The sequence below is a fragment of the Cyrtonyx montezumae genome, unplaced genomic scaffold (assembly GCF_038088225.1).
Source record: "Cyrtonyx montezumae isolate F1298 unplaced genomic scaffold, pur_monq_1.0 scaffold_3, whole genome shotgun sequence".
NCBI lineage: Eukaryota > Metazoa > Chordata > Aves > Galliformes > Odontophoridae > Cyrtonyx > Cyrtonyx montezumae.
Genome location: NW_027072034.1, coordinates 115,417,394 through 115,435,091, shown reverse-complemented (window position 1 = coordinate 115,435,091; position 17,698 = coordinate 115,417,394). Strand labels below are relative to the sequence as shown.

Below are 17,698 nucleotides of genomic sequence, written 5' to 3'. Positions count from 1 at the left end.
CTATCATGTGTGAAGTAAAAGCAATAAGCTGATCAAAACGTTCACGTTATGATGATCTTATGAGAGAAGGTGCTTCACATACTTGAAAAATAGATACAGTGTCCCTGCACTCTGTGCTGGTCAGAGGTTCCTGTACTGGTGCTTTATCCTTTTTCCTCACAGCCACTGACAGTTGTTGTGCACTGAGTGCAATTAGCTGGTGTGGATACTAATCCTGCTGAGCTCACACGCTGCCATCCTGTTGTGAGGCAGGCATGATGTTTACAGTTCTCTCCCCAGATTACGTGGCTTAATTCTGAGCGTCTGAAATCAAGAAAGTGTGTGTGATGTTTGTGTTGATTAGCTTCAGCATAAAGCTGCTCCGTATGTTGTTAAAACAGCATAGGATTTGTCTTGTCTGTTATTTAAACTGTACTGTATCACATATTGCTGTTTACATGGATGCTTTCCCGTGGGTGCTCAAAGTACCTCGCATCAGGGATTTGTTACAATTCAATTTTATTCTTCAGCAAAATTAGAAGCATGTAACTAGCACTGCTGATGAGGCAGCACAGTAATACAGAGCTACTGTACTGCTCTCCTGTTTGAGTTGAAGGGAAAGGTCTCTTCTGGAACAGAGACAGCTACTAAGTGCAAAATACAGTTAAGTGTATAATGACTGTTTCACTCAGTACTGCAACTTGTGTACTCCCTCGGGACTGGTGCTCTTTTCATTAATCCAGAAGTTCTTAAATCTGTCTTAAGTCTCTCTCTGTTTCACAATAAAATCAGGAATTGTATCAGTGTCTGAGTGTCCTTTTGCATTCTGCTAGTGGTGACCAAAATATGCTACATGATGTAATGTACTGACTGCACAAATACAGTATTCTGCAGAGAAACTCTGCAAAATGATCACCAGCTGAATTCTACGTATTAAAATGCTGCTTAAGTTTTAATTTTGAGCTGCTCCTTGTCACCTGGTAGACTAAATGCACCTTATCTACTACTGCAATTTCCTTTGTAGATTTTCTTTTCTCTACTGGCAGACACTGGACCTCACATTGAAGCACGCTGTCTGACTTCACCTCGGGAAATATTTAATGACAGTATTTCATTGTAAAGGAAACTTGTTCCCTTATTTGAAAGTTGAAAAAAAAAATGTGAACTGTGTCACTAACGCTCCACCCATAAGCCCTCAAAACTGATGGTCATTTTATGGCAGTGTTTAAGAAACAACTTTCTACAATCAGTTAGGTATACAATTTGATGTGTTGCATCTCCAACTCCTCCAACTCTTTGCATATTGCAAACCGAAGGGTTTGAGTGCGTTGAAGTGTTGGTATCAGCTGTCAGGACGTGTCAATTTGAACTTCCCCGAAGGGTCAGGAATAAACCAGTTTTCCCAGAGATCAGTGTGAACACTGGGGTAGTCCCAAGGTTTATATCTCCCATTCCAGTGAAGTAATTTAGCTTCTTGAAGAAAATGCTCTGAATACCGGGTATCGGGACTCCAACCTGCATGAGTACATGGAATAAAACCCAGCTTTCAATACTGGAAGACACTAAGCAATGAGTTAAATACAGTTTTAAAGCCTGATTAGCATGGTTTCACCTGTCAGTAGGCAACTATCTGTGTAATAGAGCAGCATTTTTCAATTTCAGGCCTCTTTAACTCTGCATCTGAAAAATCTCATCCTCCTCTCAACAGCAGCATCCTGGTAGCTGGGATTTACATACAGCTTCATCATGCTGTTTGTTTTGCTGTGCTAGCTGAGGCGTTCTCAGGATAAGTCACCACTGTCAGGTGAATGCCAACTACTGCTGTTATTTTTTATTTTTCTTCACTCTGCGTCCATGTGCAGATCTTTCATCCATTCTTCACAATTTAGGAAAATTTAGATCAATTATTCTTGGAGTCCAACCTCTGGGTTTATTGAGTTCCAGCTGCAAATAGTGGAAAGTTCAACTTACCAAGATGTCGTATGTGCCACATAGGATTAATAGTGGAATGCTTTCCATGAAATACAATCAGCATTGGTGAGGTTGCCACACCTCCCCCGAGGGTGCTGCTGTAGAGGTTTTCTCTGCAAAAGAACAAAGAAAACATTCAAAACTCAATCAAAGAGTCTTTAGTACAAAAATCAGCTAAAAATGTAAGTATTCTGAGCAGCCTCATTTTCAGTGTTACTCCTTTCTAACGCTGTTAATTGCTTGTGTTTGCAACTCCAATTACTGTTGCGTGGGTTGCTGCTACAAAGCAACGTGCTGGGAGTCAGACCCAACATGAAGCCAACTATTCTGCATACTGCCTGTATTCTATGATGCTGAAAAAGTTTACACTAGGAAGAAAAAAAAAAGCTGTCAATGTAAAGAAATCAAACCTATTTCAGCCTGGTTTCTTCAGATGACTTACATGCTGCCATGTGTCCGTCTTCTCTCTGGTTCCCACCTGCCCAACTTTGAGGCCTGAAGTTAACTTCAGCACCAATTTGGCAGACTAGTTAGTATAAACCTGCATCTGATGGATATTAATTTCCTGGGTGCTCTGTGAAAAAGGCAGAGTTAAGAAAAAAAAAGCCAAATTATTGGGAAGGGAGGCTTAAGTGGCAGCAGGCAGATGTCTGGCCACAGAGGGCTCCAGGCCTGGCCAGGCAGCAGATTGGAGCAGCCACACTGCCTGTAGGACACTGTGCTGCCTGCTGAGTCCAGCTAAGAGGCACTCAGAGGCCACAGAGCAACAAATAAAAACATAACTTTCAAAAGCTCTTTCTTACTCCAAACAAAGCAACTTATTTCACTGAGGATTCAATACTGAGCTAAAAGGAACATGAATGTGTTAGTGTGGTACAAAATCATCTTTCTAGAGCGAATCTGCAGTGATGCACATGGGGCTTTATTTTTTTTCAAGCTCCTCAGCACAGCAGTGGCCTTTCAGAATGTTCTGTAGGCAAGGAGTTTTTCATTCATTCACATGCTCAGTGTTTGTGTCTTTCCTCCTTTGTTCAATTCAGAAAATAACCAATAAGGAATGGAGTCCAAAAGCAGAAGTTCCAATGGAGCTTTCCTGAATGTAAGCCTTTGCAGGGAAAGAAAGAGTCAAATTTGCAAACTGATTAACGTTGAACTGAAAGGGAACACTATTTCACTATATTCATGACTTCATGTATGGTTAACAGAATGAATAACGCTAAATGGTATTGTAGCTGAGATATTTTACAGACGGTATAGTTAGAAAGAGTATCGTGATGGAAAGAGACAACCAAAATAAAGGAAAATGCCCATCCTAGGCTCAGTAGGAAAATCCAAAGGAGCAATCTCCAGAAAGAGATCATTCCCAGTGGTGTTCAGCCGTTAAACAGGGTCTGGGAGAGGTGGAGCCAGACTCCACCCCTTCGGTCACACAGTGCATTGCCTTCACCTGTGCTCCCACAGCTGACTCAGTGCTCACCTCAGTGATCAATCAGTGGTTCAGGCTGTGATTCAACAGCTCCCATACACTTCATCATAGTCAAAGCCAAAAAAATTACCTTTCATGTCAGGTTCATTTCATCTACAGAGAAAGAAGTGTTTTCTATTGGTGCTGAAGAAATGTGATACCCAAGTGGAAAGACCCAAAAAAGCAAGGAAATATTCCTTCTTCTCTGAACCAGCCTCAAGGAGGGAAGATTGTGATTGGCTTGAACCAAGGTGAGGTTGGTTACCCAAAACAAGAACCATGTGTTCCCAACGCCCCTCAGGATTGAGTGTGGCTTGTGATTAAAAACAGGACTGAAATTCCAGGTTGCATTTCCTATTACTCGATAGATAAGACTTAAGCATGTGGAAATTTACTTCAGGATTTTGTAAAGCAAAGAAAATACTGTTTATAGAGTTACAGTCTTTAAAGAGCTTACAAACAGAAGGTGACACTTTAATGCTCTGTTTACAGTTAAGTGCAAAGCAGAATTTCTATACATACTCTACATTCCTTTGCATCCATTTTTCCAACTGCTTTGTGAGCCTCTGGTTTTTCCATTCAGTCATGTTAGCAACAATTACCCCGGGATTAAAGGAGCAGGTGCTGGGGCTGATGCCAAGGTCTCTAATTGCTTGCTTTCTGTAGTCCAGGAATCCCATGTATGTGTTCTGGGAAGTGAAAAAAAAAAGAAAAGAAATATAGTTATCCCCTGTGAATCTCAATGAATGTATGAGTAAGTGCAGCTCTGTATTACTAAACATGTTCTCCCAAAGCTGAGTTTGTGGATGATGATTACCGGTCTCGATTTCCATGTGATGTGAGGTTGAAAGGCACAGTGCTCCCAGCTACTGAATTACTCCTTCCACAATACTGTACCATGGAAATTCCATAAAGCTCTCTCCTCACCACATCTTTGTCTTTCTGTAGTGTACTCCAAATGCCACAGCACAACACTGGTATGGCTGTAATGCCAGAGGGCAGTTCTGTGGAACTGAACTCAGGAATTGGACTTCAAACATTTTTCCCAAGTTTCACTCCCAATTCATATTATACAAACATCATCTAACCTGTCTTCACTGGGTGTTCCAGAAGAGGTCAAAACCAGTTTAACAATATGCCAACATCAAATTGGTAGAATACAAAGAGTGACAGATTTAAATGATTCCAGGAAAAGACTGCAAACATCCCCATATCACAACAAAATTATTTTAAAAAATTAAAAGAAAGCTCTCTCTTTCATAGAATCATAGAATGGTTTGGGTTGGAAGGGACCTTTAAGATATTCAGTTCCAACCCCCCGCTATAGGCAGGGACACCTCCCTCTGGGCCAGGTTTCTCAAAGCCCCATCCAGCCTGGCCTGGAATGTCTCCAGGGAGAGGGCATCCACAGTCTCACTGGGCAGCTTGTGCCAGTGTCTCACCACCCTCACAGTAAAGAATCTCTTTCTGATATCTAGTCTACATCTGCCCTCTTCCACTTTAAAAACATTTCCCCTCATCCTGTTGCTACATACATACTTTGGGGAAGATATAGAACCATACTACATTTATGAGTCGATACACTCATGTTTAGAATTACACAATGGCATCTTACCTGCATCCCCACACTTCTAACTATCTCGTGTGTGGAAGGGAGATCACAATCGTCTGAAAAAGCCGCAGCGTGGCCTGGAGCCAACTTTGTGTCATAGAGTTCCTGAATGTCACCTGTTTACAGAAAGTTCAGGAGCACAAGAATAAATGTACCACACCACTACACAGATAGGATGACAGGATAACTTCTATTCTCATATATGTTAAATTCAAACGTGACAGTTTCAGCAGGCATCAATCAAGGCTGAATTTTGCAACAAGGGAACGATTTCAAATTAGAGTCCAGTATTTTTCTTTAGATATGTATGTATTGAATACTGATGATAATCATTTGGTCTGGACATACAAAAGTGACTAAAGCAGAAGCTGATTACCCTGTTAAGAAGCATGGTTTCGGAGCTATGCATTCCATTAGTTCTTTCCCTCAGAAGTGCCTTTTCCCCTGATACTACTATGTTTACACTTCTTAGGAAGTGCATTCCCCATGCTGACTGATGGTTTGGGTGCTGGGCTGTGCTTTGGGCACTGCTGACACTGGCTCTCAGTGCCTGTCACTACAACCACCATCTGCATTTCCCTGGCCTGCCTGGCTTGGGCAGCCAGGGCCCCGTGAAGTGCACATGCGGCAGCAGAGGTGAGCTGTGTGGAGACACGTCCCCCAGGGTGGCAATGGGGTGAGTGCTGGGACACAGGGAGCTGCCACAGCCAGGGCCACAGACTGAGGTCTCTGCACAGAGCAACATCCCCTCTGTTCCTGACCACTCACCTGGGAGGGGCCAGCAGTCTCCTAAGAGGAGCACCAACTGTGATGATGATGCACATCCACCCTACAACAGGCCGCCCCCTTGGCCACAGTAGCAGGGCTCACACTTCTCTTTAATTAAAAATAAATACATAAACACTGCACAGAATCACAGGCTTGTATGTGTTGGATACTCTGGAGATCACCTAGTCCAACCCCCTGCTAAAGCAGGCTCCCTGCAGTACATTACAGAGGAAAGTGTCTGGATGAGTTGTGGAAATTTTCAGAGGAGACTACACAGCCTCTCTGGATCCTGTTCCAAAAGTGCACCATGTTTTATTCGTACTGCTCCGCAGAAAGCTGACCAACAAATAAACCCCAAGTCAAACCCTGAAATCCTCATTCACTCCTTACCATGTCAGAGCTCTCATTCCCTCCCATTCCAGACACATCAGAGTGCTCGCTCACATTACAAATAAGCAGCTGCCAAAAAAGAGGCTCCCACCCTCCACCTCTTCTCCCACTTGTCCAAATCTTATTCTCTTCTTCTGAGCCCTAGGTTTATGGTGCCCAAGGGTAAGAAAGCTAAGCTGACTGAAGAAACAAGTAGAAAAAAGGGTTTTGTGTTTTGTTGTTATGTTTTTGGTTGGTTGGTTTCTTCTTTTGTTTTTTAACATAGCTTGTCTTCTGCCAGGCCAAGCAGCTTGTTTCAGAGCTGTAGATATGAAAAAAGAGAAGTAACAGGAGCTGCCTGAGGCCAGGAGAGGCCACTTGAGTAGGCAGCAACCTACCATTAACTGTCATGTAAAACTGCACCTTACTCTGTGATTCCAGAAGCACTATCAGCTGACATAGTCTGGCATACTCTAATGAAAGAGAAAACCCTATGGCCACCTCCTTGCTGTCTGTGGGAATATTGCCTTGAGTCCTACCAGGATGTTAATTCAGACTGGAAGTAGTCTCCTTTCTAGCGAATGTCTGTATGGGTGCAGGAAAGAGGAATGAAGTTCAAGTGGGAGGGTCAGAAATTCATCTTTAAAAAAGAAGAAAAAAAAAAAGCTACTGTTCCTCTAATTTGATTCATTTGTACGAAAAATACATACATGTATATGTTTTTCAGGATTTTTGTGTCTGCTTACTGCTCCTATTTGTCTAGGAACTCTAGTATCTTTAGTCATGATCTGAAAATTGCTACGGAGTTTGAGCTGATGTTCAAACTCTCATTTTTTGTATTTAGGTTTTTGCCCTCCTAGCTGAGTAAATTTCTCCTGCTCTCCAGAACAAATAGCAATTCTGGATAAGGTGCTGCCAACATTAGTGGGAATTTGAATGCTAGCAGGAAACACAAGTCACATGCACAATTAAATATTGCAGCACTAAAGTGAAAACCAAGATATATTTCAGCAATCGACCAAATCCAATTTAAATGAAAACAGAGTGTATAATTCTGATCAAAACCAACTATTCATCAGACATGTAGAGACAAGGGGTTTTTTTTCAGAATTTCCTCTAATTAAATAAACAGATAACTTGTAGTTTTCACAAGCACAACATTCTTAGCAGCTTCCTCGCTTTTCATTATGTCCTGTTTTTTGAGATGACCATGAAAGCTGCAATAAGTTTTATTCCAGTTCTGTTGGAAACTGCTTTTTGGAGACAGCTTACCTTGAACGATGACATCATCATCCAAATATATGACTTTCTCATGTTTCTGGATAAGCAAAGGAAGATAAAATCGAACAAAGTTCAGCTGTTAAAGAGGAAAAAAACAGTAAATACTAAATGTCATAGCAGTTTAATGCATTAGTCTCAAGCTTCTGTTAGTATAAGCTGGTTCAGCAATAGGGATCAGTATATTAGTTTAGGAAAAGGAATCAATGCATGCTATGCTAGCTCTAAAACTTTCCAGCTTATCTTTTCTTGCTGTGTGAACAGCCTTCTTTTTCTCAATGATCTTGCTTCACAGAAGCATTGAAGTTACAGCAGACTTCTTCTGTCTTTGCATCCACTGTGTCCAAGGACTCTTTTTCTTGATTTCACACATATTGTTTGGGTTATAGTGCACCAAGACAGAACGTTGCTCACTATGGCATAACAAACAATGGAAATCTGCCAAATCAGGGAAAAGCAGCAGCTAACAGTCAGCCAAAAGTCACTGTGATGAAGCTGATGATGGAAAAATGAGGATGTAGGGGGTCTAAGACCACCAGAGGCTCCTATCATGCATGCCCAGAATTACGTCTCTATAAATACTGTTTTGATTTCTCTCATAATTGAGCACTAGCCAACTACTGTTTGCTTCCTCCATGTAGCTTTACCAAGGTCTTAACCCCATTATTATTACATATCCCCATTTTGTTTACTGTAGGCCTAACCAAGTGGTCCTAAGTAGTTTCTCCTTCATCAGAATCACAGGATTATTTATGTTAGAGTGGAGATCCATCCCAGTCTATTCCCTCTGCTCAAGCACTTTCCACGAGGGCAGATTGCTTGGGACTATGTCCAGTTGGGTTCTGAACATCTCCACAGATAGAGACATCACAACCTGCTCCAGTGATTTTATTTTTGATTATTATTATTATTATTTTAAAGATTACCTTGTTTTGAGATTGAATGTTATTGTTTGAATTTGTGCCCATTGCCTCTTGCTCTACTATCAGGCACTACTGAGATGAGTCTAGCTCTGTTGTCTTCATCCCTCCCATGAGATATTTAATAAACACACTGATAAGATCCCTCAGTGCCTTCTCTTCTGCAGGTGGAACGATCCCAGTCCTGTCTGCTTCTTCTCACATATAGATGTTCTAGTCCCTTCATCATCTTTGTGGCCCTCAATAAATCTGTAAATTTCTGGTACTGGGAAGCTAAGAACTGGACAATGCTATTCCATCTCACCAGTGCTGAGTAAAGAGGAAGAATAACTTTCCTAGACCTGGACTGTGTTAACTTCACAGTTAATGTAGTCATCTTTCCACTTACAGGAATGATTTTACTGATGGCACAGATGTGAGACAGTAAGTAATCAGCTCCTATTCTGACCTCCATGCCAGTTCTGTCGATCTCTACTGTTTTCACAACAGAAGACCATTTCTAGACTAAAGAGTATTAAATCACTCTCTCAATTATCACATGAAATTCTTTCCAAACATCAGAAATGTCACAGGCTCAGAGAAGGGCAACAAGAATGAACATTCTGAACAGACAGACCTAAAACTTTTCCAGTGGTGCTGTGTCCTTTAGAGACAAGTGGACTAAATCTGCACATGGTATTTAGTGTGGTGGGAAAATTATGGATTTATATCGTGCCATTATTCTCTGTTTAACAATAAATCCTTTAACATCCGATTCGCCTCTTGTCAGCCAGGAGTATTTTAGTTTCTGATTTCTGAATTAATCCCAGACATTGGCAGATTGCAGCCCAAGAGACATCACGGAAGCACGAAGAACACTTATTACTCCTTTCCACTTCTAAACAACGCACTCAAATCACTGAGTTTATGCCACCAAATAGATGAGGTCCCGGCAAGACAGAAAAGTTGTAAGGAGCTTGTTATGGCACACATTTCTTTCTTGAATGACAGCTAGCATTGGACCCAAAGAGGCTTCTTTGAGTTGTACCCAGCTTGTGTAATAGGACAGAGAACTGGGGCATCCTAAAACCTGCAATGAGCATTAAAATCCTGAAAAAGTATTACGTGGTGTTTATCTACTCACAGGCTGCAGGAGCTCAGGACGCGATGCATCTTGTCTGATTTTTCCTTTCAGTACCATGGGGTTGAATTCAACAGTCTTAAATTTTATTTCTTTCAGTTTTGAATTTTCAATCCATCTTCTGTGATTAAAAATAAAAGTAGTAGAAGAAATATTCAGCTTTTAGCAAGTATTTCATCAGACTCATAGGAGAAAAAGAGGCCTTGGAAGCTCACTTGGTTTATCCGACTCCAAGACAGAACCATTTCTGTCTACAGCAACACATCTTTCACCACCACTAACATTAAATGTCATTTTCCTAGTCTTTCTTACTATGAACCATTTTTTTTCTTATCCTATTTGCTGTGCTTTTAAAGAATTGGTTAGTTTTTTCCCTTTTACACTTTTATGTTCTTCAAGATGACATCACATATATTTTCAGTTTAGCAGAGGAAAAAACTATTTTTGTACAATATTTTGTCAGATTTCTCATCATCATTGCTCGTTGTTCAACTCTGATCTCTATTCTAAATCCTTCCCTAAGCACCCAAAACTAAATACTATACTTTTTCTGTCGCGGTATCAATGCCAAGGAGATCAGAAAAAAATTCTTCACATTTCCAGAGGCCATATACATCCACAAGTACATTCCACTATGAAGCATATGCACGTGCATGTCTGCACACAGTAATGTAGCCCATTATCAGTTATAGCTCTGTAGTTTTCTAAATGAGTATATCAAAGAATATAGGGACTCCAAGTACATAATAAGAGAACACTGAAACAGCATCCATCCCTCTGTACCCTTGCTCTCTCACTGTGATCACAGTAAAGCTTCTGTGTCACCTAATCTTAAATTACACTCGTGTTACTATGCTCCTGGAGTTCCTATATTCTCTGGCAAGTGCTATCAAATAGAATCTATGATTCCATTCAGGTTGTATATTAGGAAACATTTATTCTCAGAAAGAGAAGTGCTGCTCTGACACAGGCTGCTCAGGGAGGTGGTGGAGTCACTGTCCCTGAAGGTGTTTCAGAGCCAGGTAGATGTGGCACTGAGGGATGTGGTCAGTGAGCATAGTGGATATGGGCTGGCAGTTGGACTACATAATCTCAGTCATCTTTTCCAACCTTAACATTTATGTGATTCTGTGAAATTCTTGCTTCACCTTGAGCCAACACAATCAGTTTTTTCCACCTCTACTGAACATCATTACATTTTACAGCTCATTTTTCCAACTTGCCATCAGTTTGTTTTCATCTCGTCATGCTGCTCAATGTCTCTTCCAGCTTCATGCCAACTGCAGATTCAGAGAGAACATACTCCATTCTATTTTCTAGATTACTGATGACTACATCTTTTCACTTTGACTCATTTTATGAGTACACAAGCCACAGAAGCAGTCAGAAGCAAGAACTACTAAAACAATCCACTTTAATTTTGATTCTCACCACACTTCCATTCGGAGAGAATGTTTGAATTTAACATCCAAACATGCTTTTGTTACTAGCTTCCTTGGGCCTCTATTTCAAACATTTACCACTCCATCTTACCTGAAATTTGATTTAGGCAGCAGGCTTTGCTACTCTGAAGCTGAAGACATGACTCCACATGACATGAGTGGAGTGCCCTGAAGCAGGCATGCAGCAAGTAAGCTTGTCACTTGCAGTATTACATATTCTGCACATACAAAAGGCAGAAAGGCACAGCTATGGATCTGGTCTGGTTATTTCATACCCGTTTACACCAGTCACTTCCTTGAATAGGGCAAAATGATCCTTATTCCTAAATGTAGGGAATCCTGGGAACTGTAGCACAACTTAAACAAAAGGAAGAAGCAGTTTCCTGAAAAGTCCTCTAAAGTTTACGTTCACGCTAAGGGGAACAACAACCTCATCCTAATTACAGCATGAAATAAATTAAGTCTGGTACACACCTAATATGTGGGATGGTGTTCTTCAGTCCAACTATGTAGAACAAAACATTAGCCTCTGTGTTGCTGTAGATGCTACTGATTGCTGCTACAGTTGCGCCCATTCTGCCCGCAGCAGCACAGATTACAACTGGGATTTCTTCCTCCATTTCCTGAGGACTCTCCAGGTCAACTACAAGAAACAAACTACATGTTATAATTCAAAATTGAAAAACTTTTGTATCCTGTCTGGATCATATGAGTGAGCACAAAGTTCTACAGACAGTGGAATCATATCACGATCACCCCACTTCCTTCCCACATCCTATACACCACATCCACCAAGACACAAAGCACGAGCTGTCGCTAATCCAGAACCCAGCTTCCAACTTCATCAGTGACATCTGGATAAAAATTTGAAGCAGGATGACAGTTCTTAGTCACTCCTCCACTATTTTCTTTGAGGAATTCAGAAGCAAAACACTTTTGCATCCCAGACCACACAGACCAACTTAAATGGCTCACCTATTGCAAGACAAACTGGTTTAATTAGGGGAAAACAAAACAAAACAAAAGCAAAACTGCTCAAATGAAGAGGAAAAAAAACATAAATCAGAAATATAAACAAAATAGAAGTCATTTACCTGCTTCATTCTTTAAGGCAGACGGCGCTTTGTGAACTTTGTTGTACAGAATTGCACACACAGTTAATATAAGAAGTAACAGTAAGATCTGGTTAACTGAAACAAAATGGAGAGTTTGTTAACGATCACTCTAATAGCTAGAGTACTAACTGTACTTTTTTTATTAAAAAAAAAGACAATTTGCAACCATTACATACCAAAACATACATTTGCTGTGTTTGCCAAAGTCTCCTTTCTCTTGCTATTTGATCAAACTACAAATGCTGTGATAAAAACAAAATGCATTTCTACTGCTTTCCAATTATTCCCAACCCTCTGATTTTCATTGATTGGTTGCCCACTAAATCACTAAGCTCCCAATGCATATGGGCTACCCCTACTATTAAATATATGTTTCTGAATGCTAGAAGCCTGGAACTTTCTTTCATTGGTTACATCATGGGACTTCAAGAACAAATTATTTTTGCCTGCATCTTCCTTCACACTTCCTTCAGACACAAGAAAAAAGAATTGCTTTCAACATGCAGATCTTGAACGTATACTCAAGCAAAATTCTAGCAGTACTAGAGATAAACTCAGCATGCCACTGAAACCAGGTAAGGTTTATTGCAAAATATTTGAAAATACATCAATGTTTTGACACTTCAGTTAGTAAAATCAAAGCAAAACATGCAAAACCAAATGCTCTGCTGTATATTATGACTTTGCAGCTTGCTACCAGTTTGTGTCATACAAGGTTAAATCACCCAACACAAACCAACTGTGAGTACATAACAGCTCAATGGTACAATGGGGAAGAAATACACTATGGAGATCTTTCGATCTTCTTCATTACTTTTGTACCATCACAAAGGTGATGGTAAACATTTAAGGTACACAAAAGAGCAAAGGGAACGAAGTTTTAAACTGTTTGATTCAAAAGGGGTTATTGACCAGAATAGAGCATGAGAATTAGTTGAAATTGGTGCACACACAACACCAACTGCACTTACTCAAATCAGCTGAGAAAACACCCACTGAGTTCAGCGAATTTTGGGTCCATTTTCAGTCAGTGATCCTGACAGCTGAACCCAAATTTCTCACATTTCAACAGCAAATATGAACAGCATTACAGAGCACAGCTCTGTTAAAAAGCCACGCTGGGTGCTTTGGGCACACCCACATGGCACTGGTCATTGCCTGGGCCCTTAGAGGGAAAGCCCAGTACCATAAGTATCACGCAGAAAAATGGTGAGTCAACTCAAATTAGTGGGGTTTATGACCATACTTATTTTGTAGTTTACAGGAAAAGTCCTGTTTTGATAATAAAAATTAAGTATAATTAGCAAAGCTAGAGTTATAATTTTGCAGGAAACTGTTACAGCAGTTTTGAGAAATTGCATTTGACATCTCTGCCCTCTTTCAAAAATGCAAATATTTTTTAATGCTTTTAGTCTCTCTTACTTTTCTTTAAAAGAGCCATATGTTCTGTTGGATAAGAAGTGTGGTCTGTGGTAAAAAAAAAAAAAAAAAGAGAGAGAGAGAAAAAGAGGAAAATATGTTTTAATGCATTAAGCCCAAATACCTACATCAGCAATAACTAACATTTTTAACACATTTTAAAATAATTTACAGAACAGTGTCAAAACACCATCAAGTGCAATTTGTAAATACGTCTACATCTATCTCAGACCTCACGTAAAACATAAGAGCAATCACAAATACTAACCTCTTGCCAGAGTATACTTCCCAAGCCAGGAGTTGTCCTACAAGCAACAGTAAAAGGGGAACTTGTGCAAAGTGGCTTGGCCGCTCTGAAAGTAGTGCCTCCTGTTTACCTTCTTGGAAACTACAACAGACAGAAAGAGTACAATAACACTGTTCGACAGAGCAAATTCTCAGCTACAAAAGATGATTTTTCAACACAGTCATCACTGTTAGCTATGCTTTTTTGCAACGAATAAGCAAGAGCCTTCATGCTATGCCCACAAAAATCTGCATCAGCAGAGGTGACTGTCTCTGTTTCCACTGCTGAAACAAGCCACCACCACCCCACTGTGCTCGCATTCACTGTTTGGTCCCCATATATGCTCAGCAAGTGTCAGTGAATGTCAGTGGGTCCCATTTCTCTGCATGGAGGAATTCCAGTCACACACGTTTGCTTCATACACACTTCCATGTCAAATGCTATTTTGTCAGACTGCCTTTCTGCTGCCATTTGTCACATGGCAACAACACGTAATGGCGTATTGGTGGGAAGGTTCAGCTTCTACTGCCATACCACCAACAGCCAACTCTGATGTTGCAGGCCAACATCACAAAATAGGAGGCATCACTTTCAGAGCTGCCCTCATATCTGGGGATTGTATCTGTGACGCTTAGGAAAGTGAAGCAGCCTTCCCTGAAACAGCTCTTCTAATCAAGGCCTAAGGGTGATCATGACTTTATGCCCAAGAGGAAAGAACATAATCCCTATAATACAGAAATGCAGAACATAAAACAGTTTCTTGAGTTTTGGAAGCGCTGGTATTGTTTACAACTAGTGCTGTTTTTGTGGCAAAAAAAAAACAACAGTAAAGAGACAGCACCAGAAGTTGGGGCAGGAAGGAAGGAAGAGCTTAGATAAGGATAGATAACAGTTTGTGTGAACATATAAAAATGAAGTTCATTCTGATTCCCTGAGAAGGAATATGGAACAGCTTAAATTCTTGAAACTTGAGTCACAAACCCGACTCTCTCCCATTGGTTAATGCTGATGGTGAGGAAACACAGTGAATTAGACTGTGCTCTTTGATTAGCAAGTAAAATGGTAATAAAAATATACATAAAGCAAAGATGAGGCTTTGTTTACAAGCCACTTACATTTGCATATATTTAGGTCCCAACAGCTGACTAGATTGTAGAGAAAGGAATATTTCTGGGAGAGGTTCCTTTCACATCTGCAGCCCTTGTCTGCATTCCAGCAACCCACTCTCTTCATGTGGCATTCATTTACATAGATATGAAAACAAACTTATCAGTCACAAAAGCCTTCTGTTTAGACAGCCTCTCTCTCGCATGTTACACAAGTATTGCAGCATTAGCCATTACAAATTTTACTCATTTAGATAAGGACAGAGACAACAAAAACCCCTCCACTCCTGAAGTAACACTGTCACCTCATTCAAGCTAACAGCAACTTTCCACTGACTTCAATGCAGCTGACTACTGCCTTTTAATTTTAAATCGGTAACGAGAGTCACAAATAATACTGATGATCACCACATAATGACAGTTGGAGAATCACAGCCTCGAGATATCTTTTGCAATGATGAAAACAACTTAAATTGAACTACATTTTACATGTTAAAATCCCAAGTCTGAAAGACTCAAATAAAAAAAAAAGTTTTCATTCCAAAACTACAAAGTTCCTGAAGTTTCAGAGACCCAGACTAATCACCCACTGATTTCTAGAGGAAGAGAGGAATATTTGTTCCCCTTCAAATATTTATTCATTTTTCCTGAATTTAGACATGGGTTCCTAGAACCTGGCAGTCCGTAACTCAGCTGCCAAAATCTGCAACAAAATGAGGGGCTGCAGAAGGGAAAACTCAGAAACAGTGACATTACTGCTCAGACATTTCCTGCATAATTAGTCTTTTTACCTCTTCAAAGCAGCACAGTATTCGCGACTCCTTTCTCCTGAAGAGCTGCAGAGCTTTTTACTTGGATCCTAGATAGCCCACAGCTGTCAGCTCTCTTGCCAAAGCTTCCTTGCCCATCGTCCTCCTTTAAAGTCCCCTGTACAAGGGCCTTAAAGGGCACAGAAACAGTTTCAAGACTCAATTCCTTTTTCAAGCTCTTCAAAGTTTACTTTGGAGTTGTGCTGGTTTTCTCTTCTCTGCTGCTGAGGAATAGCACAGAGTCCAGACGCGGCACTAAAGGAATGAGAGAGCTCATAAACCACTTCCAGATGTGCTGAACGATGATGCAGCCCCAGATCTGGCAAAGTTGCCTTAGAGCTTAATCTAGCAGATTGCAAACAAGTCCCACAAGACAAAAAAGCTTAAGAGGGTAGAGGAAAGAAGGAAACAAACTATTCCAGAAGTTACTTAAACTGTCTAGTTGCAGGTTAGGTTTCTAGTAATTATTTATGGCAAGTGTGAACAGATAACTAAGTGTGCGAGAGCCAAACAACACCATGCCAAAGTCAAACTGAAAGCCAACATTTTTCCAGTGTCTGTTGGCACAGTACTTGCAAGCATAAAACGGAGCAAAATTTGCAAACTTCAACTCTGAACATGCACACTGCAAACTGCCCCTGCTCCAAACCTCTGAGAAATTAGAGAATCTAAACCCAAGGGTTTGAGTTGGAATCAAAGGGGCTTGAGATTAAGAAACCTAGCAGATGTTGGTACTCAGCCTCCTAAGCTCTCCTGGAATTCTCTTACAGTTTTAGTTCTGTATCATTTTTTTTTTAACTCAAATTCTCTCCCTCTTGTTTAGGAACCTTCCTTTTATATGTTTTGAAATGATAAAAACAACATAAATTGAACTATGTTTTACAATTACATGTATGTTTTAACACAAGATTTCCATCACTGTTGAAAGGAGTAATAATGTATCTTAAATTATTTTTCACACAAGAAAGTGCAAAACTTACAAAGAAGTACAGCAGCTGCTCCAAAACTAATGACTCCTATTTTATGATGTTGGCTTGCAATGCCAGAGGCGGATGTTGGAGGTATGACAGTAGAGTTTAGACCTTCCCACCAATATTCTGCTACATTCTGTTGCAATGTGACAGTTGGAAGCAGAGAGGCAGTCTGACAAATTGGTGTCTGTCATGGAGGTGAATGTGAAGCGAAGGGGTGGAACTGAAATGCACCGTGTGGAGAAAAAGGCACCCCTTGAAATTCAGTGACACTTGCAGAATGTTTATTGGGACCAAACAGTGGATGTGAGCACAGTGAGGCAGTGGGTGGTATGTTTCAACAGCAGTGACAGTGACAGTCACATCTGCTGGGGCAGATTTTTGTGTGTGGCATGCAAGCTCTTGTTGATTGCAGGGGAAAATGCATAGCCAGTGGTGATGACTGTGCTGAAAAGCAGTCTTTGGTAGCTGACAATATGCTCTATTAAAGTGTCATATTGCTCCTCACCTATGTTGTAGTTTCCAAAGAAATAAATAGGAGGCATCACTTCCAGAGTAACCTACATATTTAAAATGCAGGTGTATAGTTCCAGAAGTTTGACAATGACTGCTATTCCGTTACAACAAACTGAAAAAGTGGGCATCTAGCAATGTGTGTCAAAAATGCCAGCAGGAAAGGAGCACTGCAGACAAGGACTTGGGTGTCCTGGTGGGAAATGGGTTGGCCATGAGTCAGCAGTAAAGGTATCCTGGTGTGCATTACAAGGAACCTCCTGCAAGAAGCCTGCTTTAGCAGGGGGTTGGACTAGATGATCTCCAGAGGACCCTTCCAACACTTACAATTCTGTGATTCTGTGTAATGTTTAAGAAATTATTTTTAATTAAAGAGTAGTGTAAGCCCTGCTACTGCAGTCAAAGGGGCAGCCTCTTGCAGGGCTGGTGTAGGTCCTGGTCACCTTCTCTTACAGGGCCACTGGGCCCTCTCTGATGAATGGCCAGGAGCAGAGAGACTGCTGCTGTGGGCAGAGGGACCTGCTGCCGCTGCCAGCTCCATCTCCTCATGGGGCT

The 17,698-nt window shown here is 40.8% G+C and overlaps 1 protein-coding gene across 1 annotated transcript; it reads right to left on the bottom strand.

Annotated features, from left to right (window-relative positions):
- Window positions 1-1,319: 1,319 nt before the first annotated feature.
- GLT8D2 (glycosyltransferase 8 domain containing 2) lies at window positions 1,320-15,957 on the bottom strand. The gene is made up of 11 exons (XM_065741319.1): window positions 15,642-15,957; window positions 13,727-13,846; window positions 13,462-13,506; window positions 12,019-12,114; window positions 11,399-11,567; window positions 9,486-9,603; window positions 7,437-7,521; window positions 5,031-5,143; window positions 3,938-4,104; window positions 1,951-2,063; window positions 1,320-1,494 (listed from the first exon to the last, which is right to left on the bottom strand). Exons 3-11 carry the CDS (start codon window positions 13,478-13,480, stop codon window positions 1,322-1,324), a joined length of 1,053 nt encoding a protein of 350 aa, XP_065597391.1. The 5' UTR covers window positions 13,481-13,506; window positions 13,727-13,846; window positions 15,642-15,957; the 3' UTR covers window positions 1,320-1,321.
- Between the last annotated feature and the right edge of the window lie 1,741 nt (window positions 15,958-17,698).

What these genes read in the sequence shown, in the direction of transcription:
- GLT8D2 (XM_065741319.1), bottom strand. An exon ending in GTCCTGAGCTCCTGCAGCCT is followed by an intron (nt 7,522 to 9,485) that starts GTGAGTAGATAA and finishes CCTCTTTAACAG; the next exon opens with CTGAACTTTGTTCGATTTTA. An exon ending in TTAGAAGTGTGGGGATGCAG is followed by an intron (nt 4,105 to 5,030) that starts GTAAGATGCCAT and finishes TTCACTTCCCAG; the next exon opens with AACACATACATGGGATTCCT.